This window comes from Salmo trutta, chromosome 1 (assembly GCF_901001165.1).
Source record: "Salmo trutta chromosome 1, fSalTru1.1, whole genome shotgun sequence".
NCBI lineage: Eukaryota > Metazoa > Chordata > Actinopteri > Salmoniformes > Salmonidae > Salmo > Salmo trutta.
Window position 1 is genome coordinate 47,318,129 of NC_042957.1, and position 22,101 is coordinate 47,340,229.

The 22,101-nt window shown below is 44.6% G+C and overlaps 1 protein-coding gene across 1 annotated transcript; it reads left to right on the forward strand.

The window, feature by feature from the left end:
* Positions 1 to 17,929: 17,929 nt before the first annotated feature.
* On the forward strand, positions 17,930 to 21,432 carry LOC115203130 (proline-rich protein 29-like). Its single transcript, XM_029767569.1, has 6 exons — positions 17,930 to 18,152; positions 18,602 to 18,692; positions 19,521 to 19,642; positions 20,351 to 20,514; positions 20,632 to 20,702; positions 21,215 to 21,432. Exons 1-6 carry the CDS (start codon positions 18,072 to 18,074, stop codon positions 21,244 to 21,246), a joined length of 561 nt encoding a protein of 186 aa, XP_029623429.1. The 5' UTR covers positions 17,930 to 18,071; the 3' UTR covers positions 21,247 to 21,432.
* Positions 21,433 to 22,101: the final 669 nt, after the last annotated feature.

The following is a 22,101-nucleotide window of genomic DNA, read 5'->3' on the forward strand; positions in this document are numbered from 1 at the left end:
GTGGTTGAAAAAAGAGTTTTAATGACTTATCTAAGTGTATGTAAACTTCCGACTTCAACTGTATTTCAGAACTGCAGTTTCCTCTGCTTGGAGAAAGTGGGCAGGGCAGTACGGATTTCTTCTCTTACATCTGCAAGCAGAGTCTAAACATCAGACAGGATGGCATTGTCTCCCTCAATCCGTGCAATGGCTACCGCTATAGGTTTCAGGAGTTTCAGGCTGCTTACCACTCTCTCCCAAAATACACTACCGTTCAAAAGTTTGGGGTCACTTAGAAATGTCCTTGTTTTTGAAAGAAAAGCAAATTTTTTTGTCCATTAAAATAACATCAAATTGATAAGAAATACAGTGTAGACATTTTTTTTTAATGGAATATCTACGTAGATGTACAGAGGCCCATTTATCAGCAAACATTACTCCCGTGTTCCAATGGCCCGTTGTGTTAGCTAATCCAAGTTTATCATTTTAAAAGGCTAGTTGATCATCAGCATCCCGGGGCCACCTCTTCACTGTTGACGTTGAGACTGGTGTTTTGCAGGTACTATTTAATGAAGCTGCCAGTTGAGGACATTTCCTTCAGTATAAATACCCAGGGGATAAGTGGGGTGTGACAGAACCCCCCCAGGGGCGACACCTGGCATCCTATCTGGGTGCATACCTGATTGACCGTGGTGCCGGCGGTGAAAGTCGGCAATGAGGGCTGGGTCCAGGATGTCTCTAGCGGGGACCCAGCACCTCTCCTCCTGAGATAACTCTCCCAGTCAACCAGGTATTGGAAACCACTGCCCTGCGGTCGAACACTCAGGAGGCGTCTCACCGTGTATGTCGGGTGGCCATCGATGACAAGGGTCGGAGGGGTGGGCCTGGAAACAGAAGACAAAAGGCTGTGAGACACAGGCTTAATCCTAGACACATGGAACGTAGGGTGAATACGGAGGGTATGGGGTAACAAAATACGAACAGCAGTGGAACTAAGGACTCTAGAGATGGGGAAAGGGCCAATGAAATGGGGGGAAAGTTTGCGGGACTCCACAAGAAGGGGCAGGTCCCGTGTGGATAGCCATACCCTCTGCCCAATGCGATAGAGAGGAGCTGGAGTCCGGCGGCGGTCTGCTTTTCGATGATACCTGGAGTTGGTTTTGAGAAGTGCCGCCTGGGCTCTTCTCCAGGTACGCCGACAGTGGCGGATGAACATCTGGGCCGAGGGTATGTTGACTTCCTGCTCTTGTTCCGGGAAGAGCGGAGGCTGATACCCCATGGAGCACTCGAAAGGGGAGAGTCCTGTGGCCAAACAGGGAAAGGAGAGACACTCTAGACCTAACCTGCCTTTCTAAGGTCTTCAAAAGCCAAGTTAACAAACAGATCACCGACCATTTCAAATCCCACCGTACAATCTCCGCTATGCAATCTGGTTTCCGAGCTGGTCATGGGTGCACCTCAGCCACGCTCAAGGTCCTAAACAATATCATAACCGCCATCGATAAGAGACAATACTGTGCAGCTGTATTCATCGACCTGGCCAAGGCTTTCAACTCGGTCAATCACCATATTCTTATCGGCAGACTCACCAGCCTTAGTTTCTCAAATGACTGCCTCGCCTGGTTCACCAACTACTTCTCAGATAGAGTTCAGTGTGTCAAATCAGAGGGCCTGTTGTCCGGACCTCTGGCAGTCTCTATAGGGGTGCCACAAGGTTCAATTTCTCTGTATACATCAATGATGTCGCTCTTGCTGCTAGTGATTCTCTGATCCACCTCTACGCAGACGACACCATTCTGTATACTTCTGGCCCCTCTTTGGACACTGTGGTAACTAACCTCCAGACGAGCTTCAATGCCATACAACTCTCCTTCCGTGGCCTTCAACTGCTCTTAAACACAGGTAAAACTAAATGCATGCTATTCAATCGATCACTGCCCGCACCTGCTCGCCCATCCAGCATCACTACTCTGGACAGTTCTGACTTAGAATATGTGGACAAATACAAATACCTAGGTGTCTGGTTAGGCTGTAAACTCTCCTTCCAGACTCACATTAAGCATCTCCAATTCAAAATTAAATCTTGAATCGGCTTCCTATTTCGCAACAAAGCATCCTTCACTCATGCTGCCAAACATACCCTCGTAAAACTGACTATCCTACCGATCCTTGACTTCGGCAACATCATTTACAAAATAACCTCCAACACTCTACTCAGCAAATTGGATGCAGTCTATCACAGTGCCACCCATTTTGTCACCAAAGCCCTATATACTACCCACCACTGCGACCTGTATGCTCTCGTTGGATGGCCCTTGCTTCATATTCGTTGCCAAACCCACTGGCTCCAGGTCATCTATAAGTCTTTGCTTGGTAAAGCCCCGCCTTATCTCAGCTCACTGGTCACCATAGCAGCACCCACCCGTAGCATGCGCTCCAGCAGGTATATTTCACTGGTCCCCCCAAAGCCAATTCCTCCTTCAGCTGCCTTTCCTTCAAGTTCTCTGCTGCCAATGACTGGAACGAACTGCAAAAATCACTGAAGCTGGAGACTCATATCTCCCTCACTAGCTTTAAGCACCAGCTGTCAGAGTAGCTCACAGATCACTGCACCTGTACATAGCCCATCTGTAAATAGCCCATCCAACTACCTCATCCCCATACTGTTATTTATTTTGCTCCTTTGCACCCCAGTATCTCTACTTGCACACTCATCTTCTGCACAGCTATCACTCTAGTGTTTAATTGCTATATTGTAATTATTTCACCACTATGGCCTATTTATTGCCTTACCTCCGTTATCCTACATCATTTGCACACACTGTATATAGACTTTTTTCTATTGCATTATATTGACTGTATGTTTGTTTATTCCATGTGTAACTCTGTGTTGTTGTTTGTGTCGCTTTGCTTTATCTTGGCCAGGTCACAGTTGTAAATGAGAACTTGTTCTCAACTAGCCTACTTGGTTAAATAAAGGTGAAATAAAATAAAAAAATAAAACAAAAAGAGTGTTCCGGGCATACTCCACCCAGACCAGTTGTCGGCCCAAGGTACTGGGGTTGGCCAAGATTAGGCATCTTAAGGTTGTTTCCATGTCTTGGTTTGCTCACTCCGACTGGTCGTTGGATTGGGGATTGAATCCGAAGGACAGGCTTGCCGACAACAAAATAAGGGTGCAGAACGCCTTCCAGAACTGAGACGAGAACTGAGGACCCCAGTCGGAGGCCATGTCCACCGTGAGTCCGTGGATACTGAAGATGTGCTGCACCATGAGCTGGGCCGTCTCTTTGACAGAGGATAGTTTGGGGAGAGGGATGAAATGGGTGGCCTTGGAAAACCGATCCACTACTGTCAGAATGACGGTGTTGCCATCAGACGGAGGTGTGCCCAGTGACAAATTCCAGGGAGATATGGGACCAGAGACGATGAGGGACAGGTATTGGCTGATGGAGGCCGGACGGGGCTTGCCTTGGAGTCTTGTTCTGAGAACAAACGGTGCATGCGGCGATGAAGGCAGAGGCGTCAGGAACCATTGTGGGCCACCAGAAACGTTGTCGGAGGGAAGGCCAGGGTTCGACAGGAACCCAGATGACAGGTAAGCCTGGAGGAATGAGCCCATTCCAGGACCGGACTGAATTAGGGATGAACAACCGGTTTGCCGGGTCCCCTCCAGGGGCAGGCTGGGAATGTTGTGCCTTGCGGACCAGGGTCTCAATATCCAAGCCCACAGAAGCCACAAGGCATGAGGTAGGGAGGATGGTCTGGGAGTCAGAGGATATGGCAGCGGGACTGTATAGGTGAGAGAGGGCATCAGGTTTAACATTCTTGGACCCTGGGCGATAGGAAATTGTGAAGTTGAACCTGGTGAATAACAGAGTCCACCGGACCTGCCTGGAGTTAAGGCGCTTGGCTGTGCAGAGATATTCCAAATTCTTGTGGTCGTTCCAAACCAGAAACGGATGTTCTGCTCCTTCCAGCCAGTGTCTCCACTCCTCCAGTACCATCTTGACCGCCAGGAGTTCTCGGTTACCCACGTCATAGTTTCTTTCTGCAGAGTTGAGACAATGGGACAGTAAGCCACAGGGATGGAGCTTTTGGTCCTGGGCAGATCACTGGGACAGGATAGCCCCCACTCCAATGTCAGAAGCATCAACCTCAACAACAAACTGACCAGATGGGTCCGGATGGGGCTGTAGTGAACCGATGCTTCAGGTCCACAAAGGCTCTGTCAACAGCTGGGGACCATGTGAATGGTACCTTGGGAGAGGTGAGTGCAGAGAGGGGGGCCGCCAGGGTGCTGTAGCCTCGAATGAAACGGCGGTAGAAATTGGCAAACCCCAGGAAACGTTGTAGCTGTACCCTGGACGTGGGTTGGGGCCAATCCACCACCGCTCTCACCTTTTCCGGGTCCATCTGGACATTTCCTTCAGCGATGACATATCCCAGAAAGGAGAGTGTAGAATGGTGGAACTCGCACTTCTCCGCTTTCATAAATAACTGGTTCTCCAGGAGGCGCTGTAGGACTTGTCGAACATGGAGGACATGTTCTTGGGCAGAAGGGGAAAAAAACAGTATGTCGTCGAGGTAGACGAACACAAAATTATTTAACATGTCCTGGAGCACAACGTTTACCAGGGCCTGGAAGACAGCGTGGCCAGGAAGACCAGGGCCTGGAAGACAGTTGGTGTGTCCAAACGGCATGACCAGGTACTCATAATGTCCACTGGCAGTGTTGAAGGCTGTCTTCCACTCATCCCCTTCACGTATCCGAACCGAAGGTCCAGCTTGGAGAAGATGGTAGCCCCCTGGAGATGTTCTAAAGCCAAGGAGAAGAGTGGTATGGGGTAACGACTCGTGATCGTTATGTCATTAAGGCCCCGGTAGTCAATGCATGGACTTTCGGATTCCTTTGGAGGTGAGCAGGCAGCAGCGGATGAATGAATGTTCACGAGACCCGACCTCCTCTCACTCTGGCGTTCTCGTAGACGCCCATCAATCCTAATCGTGAGGGCGATGAGGGAATCGAGGTTCAATGGTAACTCCCGCGCTGCGAGCTCATCTTTTATTTCCACCGATAGCACGTGAAGGAAGGTATCGAATTGAGTCTCCGGATTCCAGGCACTCTCGGCAGCTAATGTGCGAAACTCTACCGGGTACTCTGCCACACTACGGGAGTTCTGATGTCCCTAGTTTTCGGGCCACCTCTCTCCCGGACACTGGAGAATCGAATACCTTCCTCACCTCCACCATGAAATCTTTCAGGTTATGACAAACGGCGGATTGTTGCTCCCAAACGGCTGTCGCCCAGGAGAGCACCCTTCCGGACATTAGCGTAAATAGATACGCTATCTTTGATCGATCCGAAGGGAACGAAGATGGCTGTAGCTCAAAAATGAGCGAGCACTGGGAAAGAAACGCCAGGCAGGTTCCAGGATCACCAGAAAATCGCTCTGGAGGAGGTAAGCGAGGTTCTCGGGGAGCCGGGGTAGGCTGAACAAACCCACCACTAGTAGGGAAGTTACTAAGTGGCTGCTCCGTCAATGCCATGAACCCCAGGTCGTGGCGTTCCGCCAGAGATCGGAACCCCTCCATCAGGTTCTGAAGTAGCTCCTCCTGTCTCTTAATGGTAGCTCCCTGCAGGGAGACAGCGTAACGGAGCTGGTCCAAGTCTCCTGGGTCAGTCAGGGCCAGTTCCTCCTATCACGACACAAGGCGAGACCTAGATGCAGACACAGGAGGCAGATGGTTTGAGCTCTGGTATTTATTATAATCCAAGGGAAAGACAAAAGGCAGGTCGGGGACAGGCAAGCATTCATAGCCAGAGTCGAAAATGGTACAGGGCAGCAGGCAGGCTCGAGGTCAGGGGCAGGCAGAGTGGTCAGGCTGGCGGGCTCAGAGTCAGGACAGGAGAGGGTCAAAACCAGGAGGATGAGAAAAAGAGAGACTGAGGAAAACCAGGAGCTGAGAGACAAACGCTGGTTGACTTGGCAAACAAGACGAACTGGCACAGACAGACAGAAAACACCGGTATAAATACCCAGGGGATAAGTGGGGAAGATGGGCGACACCTGGAGGGGGGTGGAGACAAGCACAAGGACAGGTGAAACAGATCAGTGTGTGACATTTACAACATTAACAATGTCTACACTGTATTTTGGATCAATTTTATGTTATTTTAATGGACAAAAAATTGCTTTTCTTTCAAAAACAAGGACATTTCTAAGTAACCCCAAACTTTTGAACGGTAGTGTACATCATCCAGGAGGATCCTATTGATGGGGCTGTCCATATTGGCCGACTGTGATATGGCCATTTCTTGGAGAGACTCCAGGAGACTGTCAAACATGATGACAACACCCCACCCCAATGGGTGTTGCTGGGCAGCTTCAATGTGGTGCTCTTATTCTTCTCACTTTGCTTGGTGATGTAGATGGCTGCTATAACTTGATGACCCTTCACATACCTAACTATTTTCTTGGCTCTCTGGTAGAGTGTATCCATTGTTTTCAGTGCCATGATGTCCTCGAGGAGCAGATTCAATGCATGAGCAGCACAGCCAATGGGTGTGATGTGAGGGTAGGACTCCTCCACTTCAGACCAAGCAGCCTTCATGTTCACAGCATTGTCTGTCACCAGTGCAAATACCTGCTGTGGTCCAAGGTCATTGATGACAGCCTTCAGCTCATCTGCAATGTAGAGACCGGTGTATCTGTTTTCCCTTGTGTCTGTGCTCTTGTAGAATACTGGTTGAGGGGTGGAGATGATGAAGTTAATTATTCCTTGCCCACGAACATTCGACCACAGTCTGCAATACAGTCTGCTTTCGCTATGATTTGCTTGACCTTCACTTGAACTCTGTTAAACTCTGCATCCAACAAATGAGTAGATAAAGCATGTCTGGTTGGAGGGGTGTATGCTGGGTGAAGAACATTCAGAAATCTCTTCTAATACACATTGCCTGTGAGCATCAGATGTGAACCAGTTCGAGCAAGACATTCATCAGCATTTCTCTGACTACATTCCTCCATTGAGTCAAAAAAACGTCTGATTCCAGGAGGACCATGAGCTGTTGCTATCGATAAGGTGTCTCATTCATAATTTTCACCTTGAATAGAAGTAGAGGGACTTTTGTCAGAGGTTGCTTGTTGTGAGCACTGAGGGAACTTTATGCACTTGGCCAGATGATTCTGCATCTTTGTTGCATTCTTCACATATGATTTGGCACAGTATTTGCAAATGTACACAGCTTTCCTTCTACATTAGCTGCAGTGAAATATCTCCACACATCAGATAGTGCCCGTGACATTATCCTGTAAAGATTAGGAAAAAATTAACACAATTCCATGTACAGATAAATAGTTCAGCAGTTAGATTGAACAACTCCTTTGTAAGATAAATGATTTAAAATGAAACATGTATGGAAACAGGTGAATTAACACTCCTCAGTTAGCAGGCTCAAGCAAGCTAAAACCCACATGGTAGCAAAAACTAACTAGCAGAAATTGTTAACAAGTTAGAAATTATTTAAACACACTTTGTTGTAGGCAACTATTTATTAACAAAAAATCATGTATGTCATATAAAATATATTCACCCCACCCAGTATTTTAATCAAAACTTACCAGAAAGCATGTAGTCCTTGGCTCAGACAGTGTAGTAGTGTGGGCTCAATAACATCTCATTAGTGTGCAAGATCTTGAGAATCAGCTGTACATGTGATGGAAAAGTGCACTGCACATGCGATGGAAGAATGCACTGTGCTTGCAGCGGGTTGCAATTCCATTAAAATGGGGATAGTGTAACCAAAATATGCCACAAGACCTTATGTGTATCCCACAAAAAAAAGTTCACTGTTATAAGCTACATTTTTGATTAATTTAAGAAATTTCCCCAAATTCCAGGGATTAACTTACCAAGGAAAATTTCCGGAAATTTCCCGGAAAGTTTCCGACCCTTTGCAACCCTACTGTTAGCCATATTGTAAGGCTGGTAGCCATTTTGACGCCGGTCTTCTTCTCGAGAAACACCCACACGCATAAACATATTCAGCCAATAAAACAGTCAATAAAAATACCTGTACTCTTCCACTGTGTCACATTTTCACAAACATAAATATTCTTACTATAGTACAGTGAGAGGGGAAGGTTTGGCCTGTTGAATGCAAGTCAATGGTGATGGTAGTTAATTGAATGTGCAGTATAATGGCATGCTGTCAAATATGAACCGTGTGGATTCTTCAGCTCCAGGGTGAAATGTTATTTAACTGCACAGTCCTGAAGCTCCTTAGCTGTCAGCATGTCCTGATGTTATCCTCTTTCCTCCTCCTCACCATCCTCCTTTCTGCTTCTTTCTTCCTCAGCTTTCCATCTGCTGTTCTTCTCTAGCCCTAGCCCTGAATTCACGTCACACAAATGTAGAAGACATATCTTTTAGCAGCATGCACCAGGTGTGCCAGGTAACAACTGATGAGACAGATGCTTTTGGTGGATTTGAAGAGACTTCAAACTGCAGGATGTGAAAGGAATTATTATGGAAATTCAGCCAGCTAACTCAGCCTTCAGTTTGCCATTCGTCTCCACTGTTACACCTAAACCAATATGGAATACAGGTCCTCTAAAATACAGATTCTTATGAAGTAATTGACGATATTGACGCTTGCAGTGAAGTTCAACATCATTATAAAAGATTGAATAATGGGCAGACTATGTCTATGACTCCCTCTCATATATTGACATTCAGACCTCTTGACTTCATTTACCAAACATATAGGATTCTGAATTGAATAGATCTAATGATACTCTAACCATATGAACATTTGAGACTGAGCATTATATTACTGCAGCGCTCGTTGTCTGCAGAGGCAGCCCTTTGGCACTGTGGCCAAATCAAATTCCCATGAAGAGGAATGGGCCATCAGAGACTGTATTGACCCATCTTTTATCTCTGTTTATGTATTTAGTTGAGGAGCATGTCCAGGTCAGCCCTATGCTGCATGATAGAAAAAAACAGATGCACAATCACACTAACAAGCTAAAAGGGTTATAGCGAGGGTGTCAAACATACGGTGCGCGGGCCGGGGGGGGTCCAATCTGGCCCGCAGGTGGTTAGAGTTGCTTAAAATGACTAAAACTGTGTAAAACTTATAATGAACCTACATGTACACAGTTTCTTGACTGTGTCTAGCTTGCTAATAGCCACCGGAATTAAACCCAGACAGTCAGGGAATATGGGGGATTTTTTTTGCACGTTTTGACGACGAGGAAATAACACGTTTTTTTTGTGCAGTCCCCAGACCTCATTGAAAACTGAATGCGGCCCCTGGGGCAAAATGAGTTTGACACCCCTGGGTTATAGGGAGAATTTGTGTGTTTACATACGGACTGGAATCTTTCTTTCGGTAAAGCGAATCACAATGGTCTTGGGGGGGTACTTTCCATAAGGTATCCCCCACATCCATTAGCACCTAAAGCAACTCATGAGCAGTTCTGTGATCAGTAATGACAAAACAATTGGGAGTAGCATAAAGACGGGGAGTAATAAAGACGGGGAGATGGGAGTAGCATAAAGACGGGCATGACAGCTCTGCCACATTCACTGCAGACAGAGGCAGGTATTTTTCAGTATTAATGGGTCTCAATTTCTGTGCCTGCCTGTAAAAAAAACATGAAACAATCAACAATGGGTTCTGGAGAGCTTAGAATTGCCAGGATGATATCTGAGACAATTGACATGAAAGTGTCTCTCACTGACCCCTCTATCCCAGGAGGACTCAGGGTATTGTACCATTGATTTCCACTGAAAATCACCAGTAATGAGCTTGCGTTCCCCAGCGTTTCCCAGCTCCCTCAAAGACCAAATGAAATTGGAGTCTGTTGCTAACTGGGTAATGCAGTATTCAAGAGCTGAGTGTGTGTGCAGAGACGTGCTAATTAGAAGCAGTCGGTGGTGGGGTGCACCACACACATGCTGCCTGCTACCACGCAGAGTGTGTGTGAATGTGTGTGTGTGTGTGTGTGTGTGTGTGTGTGTGTGTGTGTGTGTGTGTGTGTGTGTGTGTGTGTGTGTGTGTGTGTGTGTGTGTGTGTGTGTCTGTCATTCAACTAGTCTCCTTGGGGTACTGACAAGAAAAAGGGAGGACAGACATGTATTCATGGCCTTATCTCCCTCCCTCCGTCCTTCCCTCTCCCTCTCTTTCAAAAGGTATATGTCAAAGAAAGAATAACATTTACTTACTCTCTCTCTCTTTCTCTCTCTGCCCCCCCCTCTCTCTTCATCCCTAGTTGGGTGCATTAGTGTTTTAAAGAATTATGAAGAGATGTGTGTGGGTGTGTGTGTGTGTGTGTGTGTGTGTGTGTGTGTGTGTGTGTGTGTGTGTGTGTGTGTGTGTGTGTGTGTGTGTGTGTGTGTGTGTGTGTGTGTGTGAGTGTGTGTGCGCGTGCGAGTAAGTGAGATAGAGATAGAGATGAAGACTGAGAAGGAGAGACTGAGTGTATGTTCCAAAATAGCACTTATCTATCCTAACTGTAAACATATACATTTTTGTTATACCAACAAACCCCACTGAGCACACATACTGTCACTGCTACCACCATTACCTATGGGCTGCAAGAGCAGGGTAGGGTTGCCATAGGAACCAATAAAGGTAATGGCCATGTTCTTGAGCACATGCCGCAGGGGGTGAGGGGGGCAAAGGAGGGGAGGGGACGAGGGGGATGCAAGTGAGTCAGAATAAGGACCGATGATGAGGGGTTGAAGTTAAAAGAGAAAAACCTTCTCTAGTCTACACATTCATAACCGCACCCTCAACATTACTAGCCACTTGTTCATAGTGACAACACCAGCACACAAAATTAACTCACTAATAGGATAACATTTACAGTAATGGGATAGCATTTGCAGCGTTGTCACTCTATTTTCTATAATGTATTCAGCGGAGGATTGAGTTAATGCTGAGTTAATGTTAATGATGTTATCTGTGATGAGAAGGGGAGCTGAACTCATCTCAGGCATGAGGTTATATCAGGGGCTTAAAGCATTAATAATTTATCCTTAATGGGATGGAGCTAACCCTTAACCCACACTGTCCAGTGTATTTGCGTTTTCATTAAATATTACTGAAGATAATTTAAGCATAATTCAGATGCAGGCAGCACACAACAGGCATTGGAGATTTATTTAGGATAGTGCAACGGGCCAAGTGTATATTTACTTAATTGAGCACTCAGGTTTAACTGTATAGAATAGAATTACTTGATTTTTCCAGAAGGATCTTCAGTTTTTGGCAAGTCGGATAAGACAGCAACATTCACACATGACTACAAATGCTTACTCGCTGCACATTGTAACGATGATATGTGAACGCTTCCATAGAGCCGTTACACCTTAGCTAGTGGAAAGCCACGGCAGCAACTTTTCAACTCTCGACTCGGAAGAAACAAGGCCTATTATAAACTTCTGTGTCCAGTTGCAGGTGGAACACCAAAAACCAGAGAATATTCAGAAAATTATTAAAACCCCTTTTTGTATCGAGTGAGAAAAGCCTCTTGCATGTGTGTAGATCTTTGTTTTGGTTGCACCGTGTGACGTAGTTGCCGCCACGTCGCTTAGAAACGACTAGTTCCTGCAAAGATGTTGGGAAATGCAAAATGTCTGGCTGCTAAAATGGCGAGGGGAACTCAGGTGGATGGATTATCTTGGCAAAGAAGGAATGCTCACTAACAGGGATGTGAACAAATTTGTGCACCAAATTTGAGAGAAATAAAGTTTTTGTGCTTGTGGAAAATTTCAGGGATCTTTTATTTCAGCTCATGAAACATGGAACAAACACTTTACATGGTATGTTTCTATTTTTGTTCAGTGTATAGAAAAAGGGGCCAATGTGTGACACAAGGGTCAACATTTCTAAATGGTTTGATATATATTTAAATATGATTGTCTTGTAGCTTCACATGTGTAGTTACAGGAATAAGAGTTTAGATAGGCACAATGAGTCCATAACTCCTAGCAACAACAAAACATCTACAAGTCATTTCAAATGTCACTTGCTTTAGTCAAATTCTCTATCATTTATAGCTATGCTGAACCTTCCAGAAGAATGAAAAAGATAAACAACCGCATTTCTATATATTTTTAAGCAGTTTATATAATAATTTAATACAATAATATAATACAATGGGTTCTATCAATAAAATAATTGACAATAATAATAACAAATAATGAAATAATTATAATCAGTAAACCCTTCAAGCTGTGTGTGTGTGTGTGTGTGTGTGTGTGTGTGTGTGTGTGTGTGTGTGTGTGTGTGTGTGTGTGTGTGTGTGTGTGTGTGTGTGTGTGTGTGTGTGTGTGTGTGTGTGTGTGTGTGTGTGTGTGTGAGTGTGTGTGTGTGTGTGTGTGTGTGTGTGTGTGTGTGTGTGTGAAAACTAGACATCATATTCTTGCTTCCTCTTCCCTCCACTCCCCCAATGTGCTTTGAGAGGGAGGTGAGGAATGGAGGAAACAAGGGGAGAATCTTAATTGCATTTCCTTCATTCCAAACATCCTCGCATCCTTCTCAAAACCCATTAGATAAGAAGTTGAAGGGGAGTGACCTCTGACCTTTTCATCCAATAGTTTTTGAGAAGGAGACGAGGACAGAAGACGCAACGAATCAAGGAAATGCAATTGAGGACAGAGGAAGCAAGTATTTGACAGTTAAACTTTTTTTTTACAGTGCCAGACTGACTGAGCTACCCTAATACCAATGGCCTGTCCAGAAACAACCCATTACCCCTACTGCCCAGAGTCTAGACATTTGTGGAGATCTGAGAGGGATTGATGGGCGGTGACATGGTGAGAGCTCCACCTTACCCTCTGATAGGCTTGGTGGAATTTTGGCGGTGTTGCTTAAATCTGTCCAATTCTCTCAGATCTCCACAGTGTCTAGGGGTAGTGTCTTGGGGTTGTTTCTGGACACGACCCCACAAACATTTGGGTGTGGGGTGGACGTACAGCACCACACTTGAGGCATTGGTTGAATGTTTGATTCAATTGCTATACACACAGATTTGCACAGGTGTAAACTGGACACACCCACGGCACCCTATCAGGCTCATCAGGCAGGTCTAGGTAGCCAGAGACTTGCTGTAAACAGTGAACTGAAGACCTGCTGCAAACAGTGAAAGGATATATTTACATGTCTACTATTCACACCCTTGCTTCATTCCAGCTAGTTAGATGTGCAACCACTGACCAGTAGCAATTTCAGCATGAAAATCTTGGTGGGGCAAACTCCCAAAATGTTTTTTCGATGCATTCCAGCAAAGCCACTACACAACACAACACTAAACAATACATTAATTGCACTATAATGGTGACAAATGGTACCCATAAATTGTTAGGGCCTACACAAAGCTGTCCTAACAGCAGAGCTTTCTTTTCAGCACCATTAAGTGAATCTTTACCACCGATACACCTGGCTATCAACGGAGCCTTGTCTGGCAGCGAAACAGTTAATTCAGCCTAATTTACTGCCTTTTAAAAAAACAGAGCTGATATGGTTGACTTCCTTAAACAAATGTGGTTTCTACTGACAATTGAGATGTACAAACTATGGCATAAGGGAACCAAGGAACCATGAGCGCAATCCGTATTTTCGATTAAGACATTAATGAGCAAGCTTAGATGGACTTAGTCAATATAACTATTTGTTCAGCACTTTTGAATTCTGAATATGGGCCGTTCTTACAGTATTCTCCCTGTACACCGAGTCAGAATTGTAGGATAAATAAAGGGGGCATATAAACAGACAATGAAAGCTCTTATAATATTTGATGATGACATTTCTCTAAAACAGGCTATAGGCTACATGTGCACGACCAAGTCAGAACGGTAGGCTAAGTTATGAGGGGGAAAGGGACCAAAATATTAGGGTGAGGCACATGGGCTACTAACAGCTTACTACACAACATACACTTAGTATTACTTTCTTAGCTACAGTATACATATCTCCCTGGCATAATACATCCTTATGCAGAAGCATACCATACATTTTTGGACTCACCTTGTTGTGCTGTGCTCACTTGAACAGGAAGGTGGAGCAGCGGTCCTTCCTGTCATCAAACTAGGGGCATATGTCTAGTCTAGAAATAGATACTGTTGTAATGGCTGTATGCCATCATTTAATAAGATTACCAATGGTTAGTCAAGTAACTAGGATATATCAGTCAGCTAACCATTTACAGTAACAGCAGTTCATTAATAAGTCAATACACACTGAATCTTATGCAGAAAGTGACCTTACCTTATCTTGGCACTGTGGCATGTTATGAGCAGCTATAAATCAATTCATGAATAGATTCATGAATGGAGTTAGAAGGGTGACTTCCTACTTTGAAAGGACGGGAAGTGTTGGCTGTGCACTTGACCAGGTATTCCACATTTAACCCCACCCACATTTTAACATTGAAACACGAACAAGCAATTTGTTCATGCTCCCCCATTATTTCTTTGCTTGGAAAACAAAGGATCAAAATGTACACAGGCCTTAATCTTACCTCAGGAATCTTGATTTAATGTCATCTATGAAGTAGGCACATTACCTTAACCACTTAACAACATAGACACAAATGTTCTGTCAATCCTCAAGATCAACATTAATTCCTGCACTTTGGCTGTTTTTAAATTGAGTTCAGTATCACACAATCTCTTTATCACTTGATGTCATTCAGACTAAAACGCGAACCTGGGCTCAGAGCATTTCATATTATTCTGTATGTTAATCCGAGGACACTCCATTTAGTATAAGTTACAAATTACAATTCATACTATATGTTATGAATTTGCAAAATGTACAATATGTTATGAATTTGAACTCGCAACCTTTGGGTTGCTAGACGTTTGCGTTATACGCCCACCCATCAACCCCAACGTAACCATACCAAATGTAACATACACTACATGACCTAATCGTTGAACATCTCATTCCAAAATAATAGGCATTAATATGGAGTTGGTCCACCCTTTTTCTGCTATAACAGCCTCCACTCTTCTGGGAAGGCTTTCCACTAGATGTTGGAACATTGCTGCGGGGACTTGCTTCCGTTCTGCCACAAGAGCATTAGTGAGGTCAGGCACTGATGTTGGGCAATTAAGCCTGGCTCGCCGTCCGCGTTCCAATTCATCCCAAAGTTGTTGGATGGGGTTGAGGTCAGGGCTCTGTGCAGGCCAGTCAAGTTCTTTGACACCGATCTCAACAAACCATTTCTGAATGGACCTTGCTTTGTGCACTGGGGCATTGTCATGCTGAAACAAGAAAGGGCCTTCCCCAAACTGTTGCCACAAAGTTGGAAGCACAGAATCGTCTAGAATGTCATTGTATGCTGTAGCGTTAAGATTTCCCTTCACTGGAAATAAGGGGCCTAGCCCAAACCATGAAAAACAGCCCCAGACCATTATTCGTCCTCCACCAAACTTTACAGTTGGCACTATGCATTGGGGAAGGTAGCGTTCACCTGGCATCTGCCAAATCCAGATTCGTCTGCTGGACTGACAGATGGTGAAGTGTTATTCATCACTCCAGAGAACGCGTTTCCACTGCTCCAGAGTCAAATGGTGGCCAGCTTTACACCATTCCAGCTGACGCTTGGTATTGCGCATGGTGATCTTAGGCTTGTGTGCGGCTGCTCGGCCATGGAAACCCATTGAAGCTCCCGATGAACAGTTCTTGTGCTGACGTTGCTCCAGGGGCAGTTTGGAACTTGGCAGCGAGTGTTGCAAACAAGGACAGACGATTTTTACATGCTACGGGCTTCAGCACTCTCCAGTCCCGTTCTGTCAGCTTGTGTGGCCTATCACTTAGAGGCTGAGCTGTTGTTACGCCTAAACGTTTCCACTTCACAATAACAGGACTTATAGTTTACAGCACTTTCAGCACTTGCAGTTACAATTGCATGGCTGTGTGCTCGATTCTATACACCAGTCAGCAACAGGTTTGGCTGAAATAGCAGAATCCACTCATTTGAAGGGGTGTCCACATACTTTTGGCCACATACTTTTGGCCATGTAGTGTGTCATTCTAATTTGAGTTTGATTTGATTACTAATTTGATTTACATTTACTATGTTTTGTCTAGTCTATGAGACCAGGCTGCAAAAGCACATCAAACAACTATTATGCATAATTATTAATAAAGAACCTCACTAAATGACAGTCTCTATTTTAGTTTTATTAATCATATTAAAGCTACTATTTCTGTTTGAAGCATTGGATTTTGCAATCACATACATTATTTTGAATATGTGTGCCCATAAAAACTGTTTTCACACCATGAGATAGGGAGATACGAAATGTTAAGCGGTCACAGTACACTTATGAGACCTCCATACAAAAAAAGAGTCTGACAGCAATATCCAGGAATTTCACAGGATCAAGGTCAACGTTTCTTATGTCACGCGATTTTTGCCAAATCGGTAAAGACTCCAAGCATGAGAAAGGGTTTTGAACATAGGTTTTGGTTCAACTCATGAAATGTATTGAATGTATCTATGTTCCCCCTTTTACATCTTAATGTGGTCACTTGAAAAAAATCGAATTATTATGAATGACTTTGTAACAGCTCCAAACAGAGAGAGAAATTCTAACTGGTTCCCTAGTTTATAGAAAGACCCATCAGCAGTTTCCTCTATGTCAGTGGTTGACAGTCACTCAATTAGACCATGTCAACTAACATTTTATAGATTGGAAGGTACGTTTCTAGCCATGTTAACCTTGTAGTAATCATGGCCAAATTGCAAGGCACATGCCCAGCAGTCAATTTAGGAAGTAAACTAAAATCACAATTCAATAATATACAATTTTTAAATGTTTCAACAACTTCTCAATAAACTGAAAAGTAGAAGCTATTTATTTCAAAAGTGTTTTAGATTTTTTTTAATTCAAATCACTTCCTGAATTGACTGCCTTCAATTCGAATTGAGCCCAACCCTGGTGTCCAGGGGCCCTGACCTCCAGGGGGCCCCGTTGATTTTATTAGTCATTCTCACTCAGAATTACAGGAATTAGCTTTAAAACGGAAACATTTTATCTCCATCCCATGACAAAATGTGTAGAACTGCAAGAAATGACTCTATGCCCCATGGCACATTATTTTGGAATTGCAGAACATTCACTTTAAAGCTGCAATTTTTTTTCTATCCTCTGCCAATAGGTGGCCCACTAAAATGTTTTGTCCCCCAGGTGGTGGGGCCCCACAAACAAATCTCACTTAGGTCCCCAAAAATGCTAGAAATGGCTGTGGTGACAGGGCTTTTTAAAAATAGAGGCGATCATTCCGAGATGGCGCACACATTGATTAATTACACCGCTTGAAATGCTGCGGTGGGGGCGGATGGATCCGCGTGGGAGACAGTGACAGCGTGTAGGAGAAGGAAAGAAGAGAGAAACACTGAGGAGGAGAACGGAGATAGCGAGAGTCAGAGCGAAATACTCCTCAAATGGAATCTGTAATTAGTGGTCTTTGAAGTGAAAGAGAGCTGGCCCAGGCCTATCCCAGGTGTCCATAACTTAGCACACTCAGTTTAAAGTGAGAGACCTACGTAGCGGTGGCCCACCAGTTCCCTGCCCCTCCCGTCAACATTGATGCATGTGACCATATGGACTTGCCAAGCTCATTGTCTAGGGGCGGGAAATCCCAATTATAGGCTACTTTTGTGAATTCACTCACTTAGCTGCATGGAAGAAGGCTATCTTTGTGCCACAGCTGTCAAAATCAGTTCAAGTGTGACCACCTCATTTGCTCTTTTAGAAACGTTTAGAACTCGATTATATCATACAAGCCTAAATGGTAAGAAAATAAATGTGATAAAGAGAGCGACTAATTAGTCCTAATTTAAATATCCCGCAGCAGCATAGTCATTACAGTAAGTGACGCACCAGCCTATAGGTGCGCAACAACCTGCGCATATTTCTCGTACTTTTTGTTTGCGCTTTAAAGCCTTGGCAACCCAACTGGTGAGTGTATACTCCAAGCCTGGGTGGGATCAAAACAAGGTTTATCTTCAGTTACTGTTTAACGGCTCTATTTGTTTTTTTTTACCGACATATGAAACTCAATGGCATGGACAGATGATAATTACCCACAATTTCAGCAGTGGAACCAGGACGCACAGAATGTGCAGATCATTCAACAGCCTGTAAGTGTAGCAAATAGGGATTTTTTTCAATAGCAAAAAATACAGTTGACCTGTTTACTTGGCATATCAAAGAGACTGTAATTCTATGTGATATTTAACACCCACGCTCATTTACAGAGAAAGTTGGCTCTCTATATGCCATTGACTTCATTTGCAGCATCATTAAGGGAGGCATCTTTAGCTTCCAACAGCTGGGATTTGAGTATTGTTGTAATAGCTTGATTAGTCATATCTTCTTGATGCATATCTCTGGCTCACTACCTTATAGTTTTAATTGGATGTTTTATCACACATTGCTACTGTTAACTATGTTGAGAGAGTGGGCTGATATTGCCTGCCTCTTAACAGTAGTTCATCCATGGCAGTATTAGATATGGGAGATAGATATTCTCCCTGGCTGTATGCCTCCAGTCAGCGAGCCTCATTAAAGTCTCATGTCTCCATCCCAGGCTTCCCAGCAGCCCACCACCATCCTACAGCAGCTCCCTGCTGCTGTGTCATCTCCCACTCCCTCCATCCGGCCAGGACACGTCAAGCAGGGTGCGTATGGCAGGCAAGCTGTCAAGATAACTTTTCAGACAGAGCCCACGTCTCTCAGCTTCTCTGACATGGCTTTCTGCCTCCAACACATGCGTGCAATATTATAAAGTGTGTTTTCTCACCTCACTCGTTCTGTGTGTGTGTGTGTGTGTGTGTGTGTGTGTGTGTGTGTGTGTGTGTGTGTGTGTCTGTGAAACTCTGAATGGCACTGCAGAGGCCAGCTGGACCTAAGGGCCAGAGCTCAACCATCTATAATGGCGGTCATGCTCTTTATGGCACTCCTTCTCCACCTCTAGCCTCATCATTGTCTGTCTGTTGGTCGCTCAGGCCAGGGCAGTGATTGTTTGCTCTGACTGACTGACCTTTTTCTGCTCTTCTTACTTTCAACTCACTTATATTGAGGCTCATTTCAGCATTGGCATTATTTCTGATGTTATTCAATGAGTAGTTCGGATTCCTCTCATTTTGACAGAGTTGTATAATATAGTGTCGTTTTGCGAAATGTTGCATCAGGCTGTCGCCAGAGTACCCTGACAAGCAGCCAGCGGGCAAAATCTATATTTTCATATTGCTGGAAGGATGTTAGACAGAAATTGAGGAAGGGAGAGGATAGAACATTCAGGATTTAGATCTCGTGATTGGACACCATGCCGGTTGAAACGGGTTGATTGTCACTTAAAGGAGAAAGGACAGCACAACAGGCATATAGAAGTTAGCATCCGTGTGTGTGTGTGTGTGTGTGTGTGTGTGTGTGTGTGTGTGTGTGTGTGTGTGTGTGTGTGTGTGTGTGTGTGTGTGTGTATAATGTTGCTCTCTGCTATTCTCCAGACCTGGTGGAGCTGATGATGATCCAAAATGCTCAGATGCACCAGGTCATCATGAACAACATGACCATGTCAGCCCTCAGCTCATTTGGCCAGCCCCAGCTCCACCCTCCGTCTACCTCTGAGGTATAGTCATTTGGCTATTCCCAGCCCCACTCTCCACCGCTGAGGTACATTTACTGTTAGTCACATGTGCCAACTTATCATCCAGCCTGTCTGTGTGCAGCACACTCATCTTACATTATTCATCTGAAAACATGTGTTTCAGTAGGTAGAGACATACCTAATCTGATATGACAATCTGGAAACGTAAACAGACCGAGGTCAGAGTGGCTCCTCACATTAGCTAATGCACCTAAAAGTTATTTTTGGAGTCTCTTTTGGGTCACACTGTTCCTTGTCAGTTTAGTGGTTGAGTTGAGGCTCCATAAGCAGTTGGTCGTCCAATCCATTGAAGTGGAGAGTAAGGATGTGCCCCAAATGGCACCCTATTCCCTATATAGTGCACTATTTTCTTATAATTATTTTTTAATAGGGAATAGGGTGCCATTTGACACATGCTGTGTCTGAATGGGCTGTTTTTTATCCTCCCCTCCAGGCCAGCTGGCCCCCAGTGATTTTTACAGCTGAGTGGCGCATCTCAGTGCTAGAGGCGTCACTACAGACCCTGGTTTGATCAACCGGCCGTGATCGGGAGTCCCATAGGGCAGCACACAATTGGCTCAGTGTCGTCTGGGGTTAGGGGAGGGTTTGGCAGGGCTAGGACGTCATTATAAATAAGAATTTGTTCTTAACTGACTTGCCTAGTTAAATAAAGGTTAAATACTACAGGAGGAGGAGGAGGATTCCGAGGTGTACCACTACCATTACCAGCCTCCCCCGGCCTACCTGCCCTACCCAACCTGGTTTCCTCCACCCCAGCCTCACCCTAGCCTGGTCTACCGCAACACCCCTGAACCCCTGGAGCTAGCACCCTCACCACACAGAGACACCACCAGGTGATTCACAACACAAGCCCATTCACAACACCTACCGTACCCACACTTACATAGACGGATGTTGTGACACAACGTGGGCCGGAGATAACAATGATACGCATGTGTGATGTCATCCAGGAGGGCGGTCCCACCTCCTCCCCCACCCAGCGCTACCAGGACCGTGGGTGCTGACGTCCCTCCAGCAACAGGTACACAACTGGAACACTCTGTACATCTCCGCTGTATGTCTGTACAACACATATCGCGGCACTAGCGTTAACACACGGGTGTCCATAGCAGAACACCAGATAAAACATTGGGAGGGAGTTACCATAGAAATAGAATGACTCAATAATATGTGGTACTGTACATACAGAACATTGAGTGGGGGGATGGGAAGTCTCAAAGCCCTTATTGGGCATGTAAGGGGCTGCGTAAGGGTCTTCTAACATGTAGGATATAACCATATATATCTTATTAAATTACTACTACTACTAATTCCTAATTCTACGGATCTAACATCCCAATTAGCACCCTCTGTTAGATGATGTGAGAGCTCTGTGATGCTGGTTGGTGGGGGATCATAATGATGCTGATGAGGGTGCTGACAGTGCTGCTGATTGCGATACTGTGGGTTATAACGAGGCTGATTATACTAAACACTCGTGAAGAATGTGTTCGTCAGATGCTTTCCATGTCTCTCTCTGTCTCTTGTGTGTAGATTACTATGACGCTACGGAGAGAAGACAGTGACAACAACAGCAGAAATCTACAGCTTCCATTCATCGTTAGCAAGATAGAGTCATCCTAAACGTGTCATAGTAAACAGAACTACATTTCAGAGGCACCGCCGTTTTGTTCTTGATTTACATTTTTAGTCATTTAACTATTGATAATAGTTATTCATAATATCATGTTTCTGTATCTTGCAGAAATCGTATAATGCTCGCCATTGTTCTGTTTTTTTTACACATTTTAATGTGTGTCTTTTTTAGATTTGTTATTTCAAGTAAAGAAAAGGCCAAGATCATCATTGTTCGGCATTGTTCAATGTTTTTAAGCTCACTTCCAGACTTGTACTGTGGCTCAGTTGGTAGAGCATGGCACATCTAACACTAGGGTTGTGGGTTTGAATCCCGACACCACCCATACATAAAATGTATGACCGTAAGTTGCTTTGGATATATGTCTGCTAAATGGCATATATTATCCAATATTATAGCCGTTTTTGGCCTTATTTCTACATGCATTACACAAAATATCCAGCAGGGAGCAGCAGCATCATCTTTGTCATGACAAAGTCAGAGGGTGTTTTTCCATGAGCGTGTGAGTTAGTTTATAGCAGGTTGGCATTTACTGTCATGAATCTTGATCTGGAGGCAGCTCTGCAGAGGTCACTAGCTAACACAGCCACAAAGTCATAAAATCTGATTTTAAACCTAACCTTAATCTTAGCATTAACCACACTGCTAACCCTAATGCCTAACCTTAACCTTAAATTAAGACCAAAAAGCACATTTTTGTATTCATACATGTTTACGATTTAGACAATTTTGACTTTGCAACTGGCCCATCTAGCGGAAATCGCTCAGTTTTGCCTCCAGTGCA

Coding starts and splice junctions, on each gene's coding strand:
- LOC115203130 (XM_029767569.1), top strand. CDS start 18,072: ATGGCATGGACAGATGATAATTACCCACAATTTCAGCAGTGGAACCAG. Junction 19,643..20,350: donor ACCCTCCGTCTACCTCTGAG/GTATAGTCATTT, acceptor ATACTACAGGAG/GAGGAGGAGGATTCCGAGGT. Junction 20,515..20,631: donor CCACACAGAGACACCACCAG/GTGATTCACAAC, acceptor GATGTCATCCAG/GAGGGCGGTCCCACCTCCTC.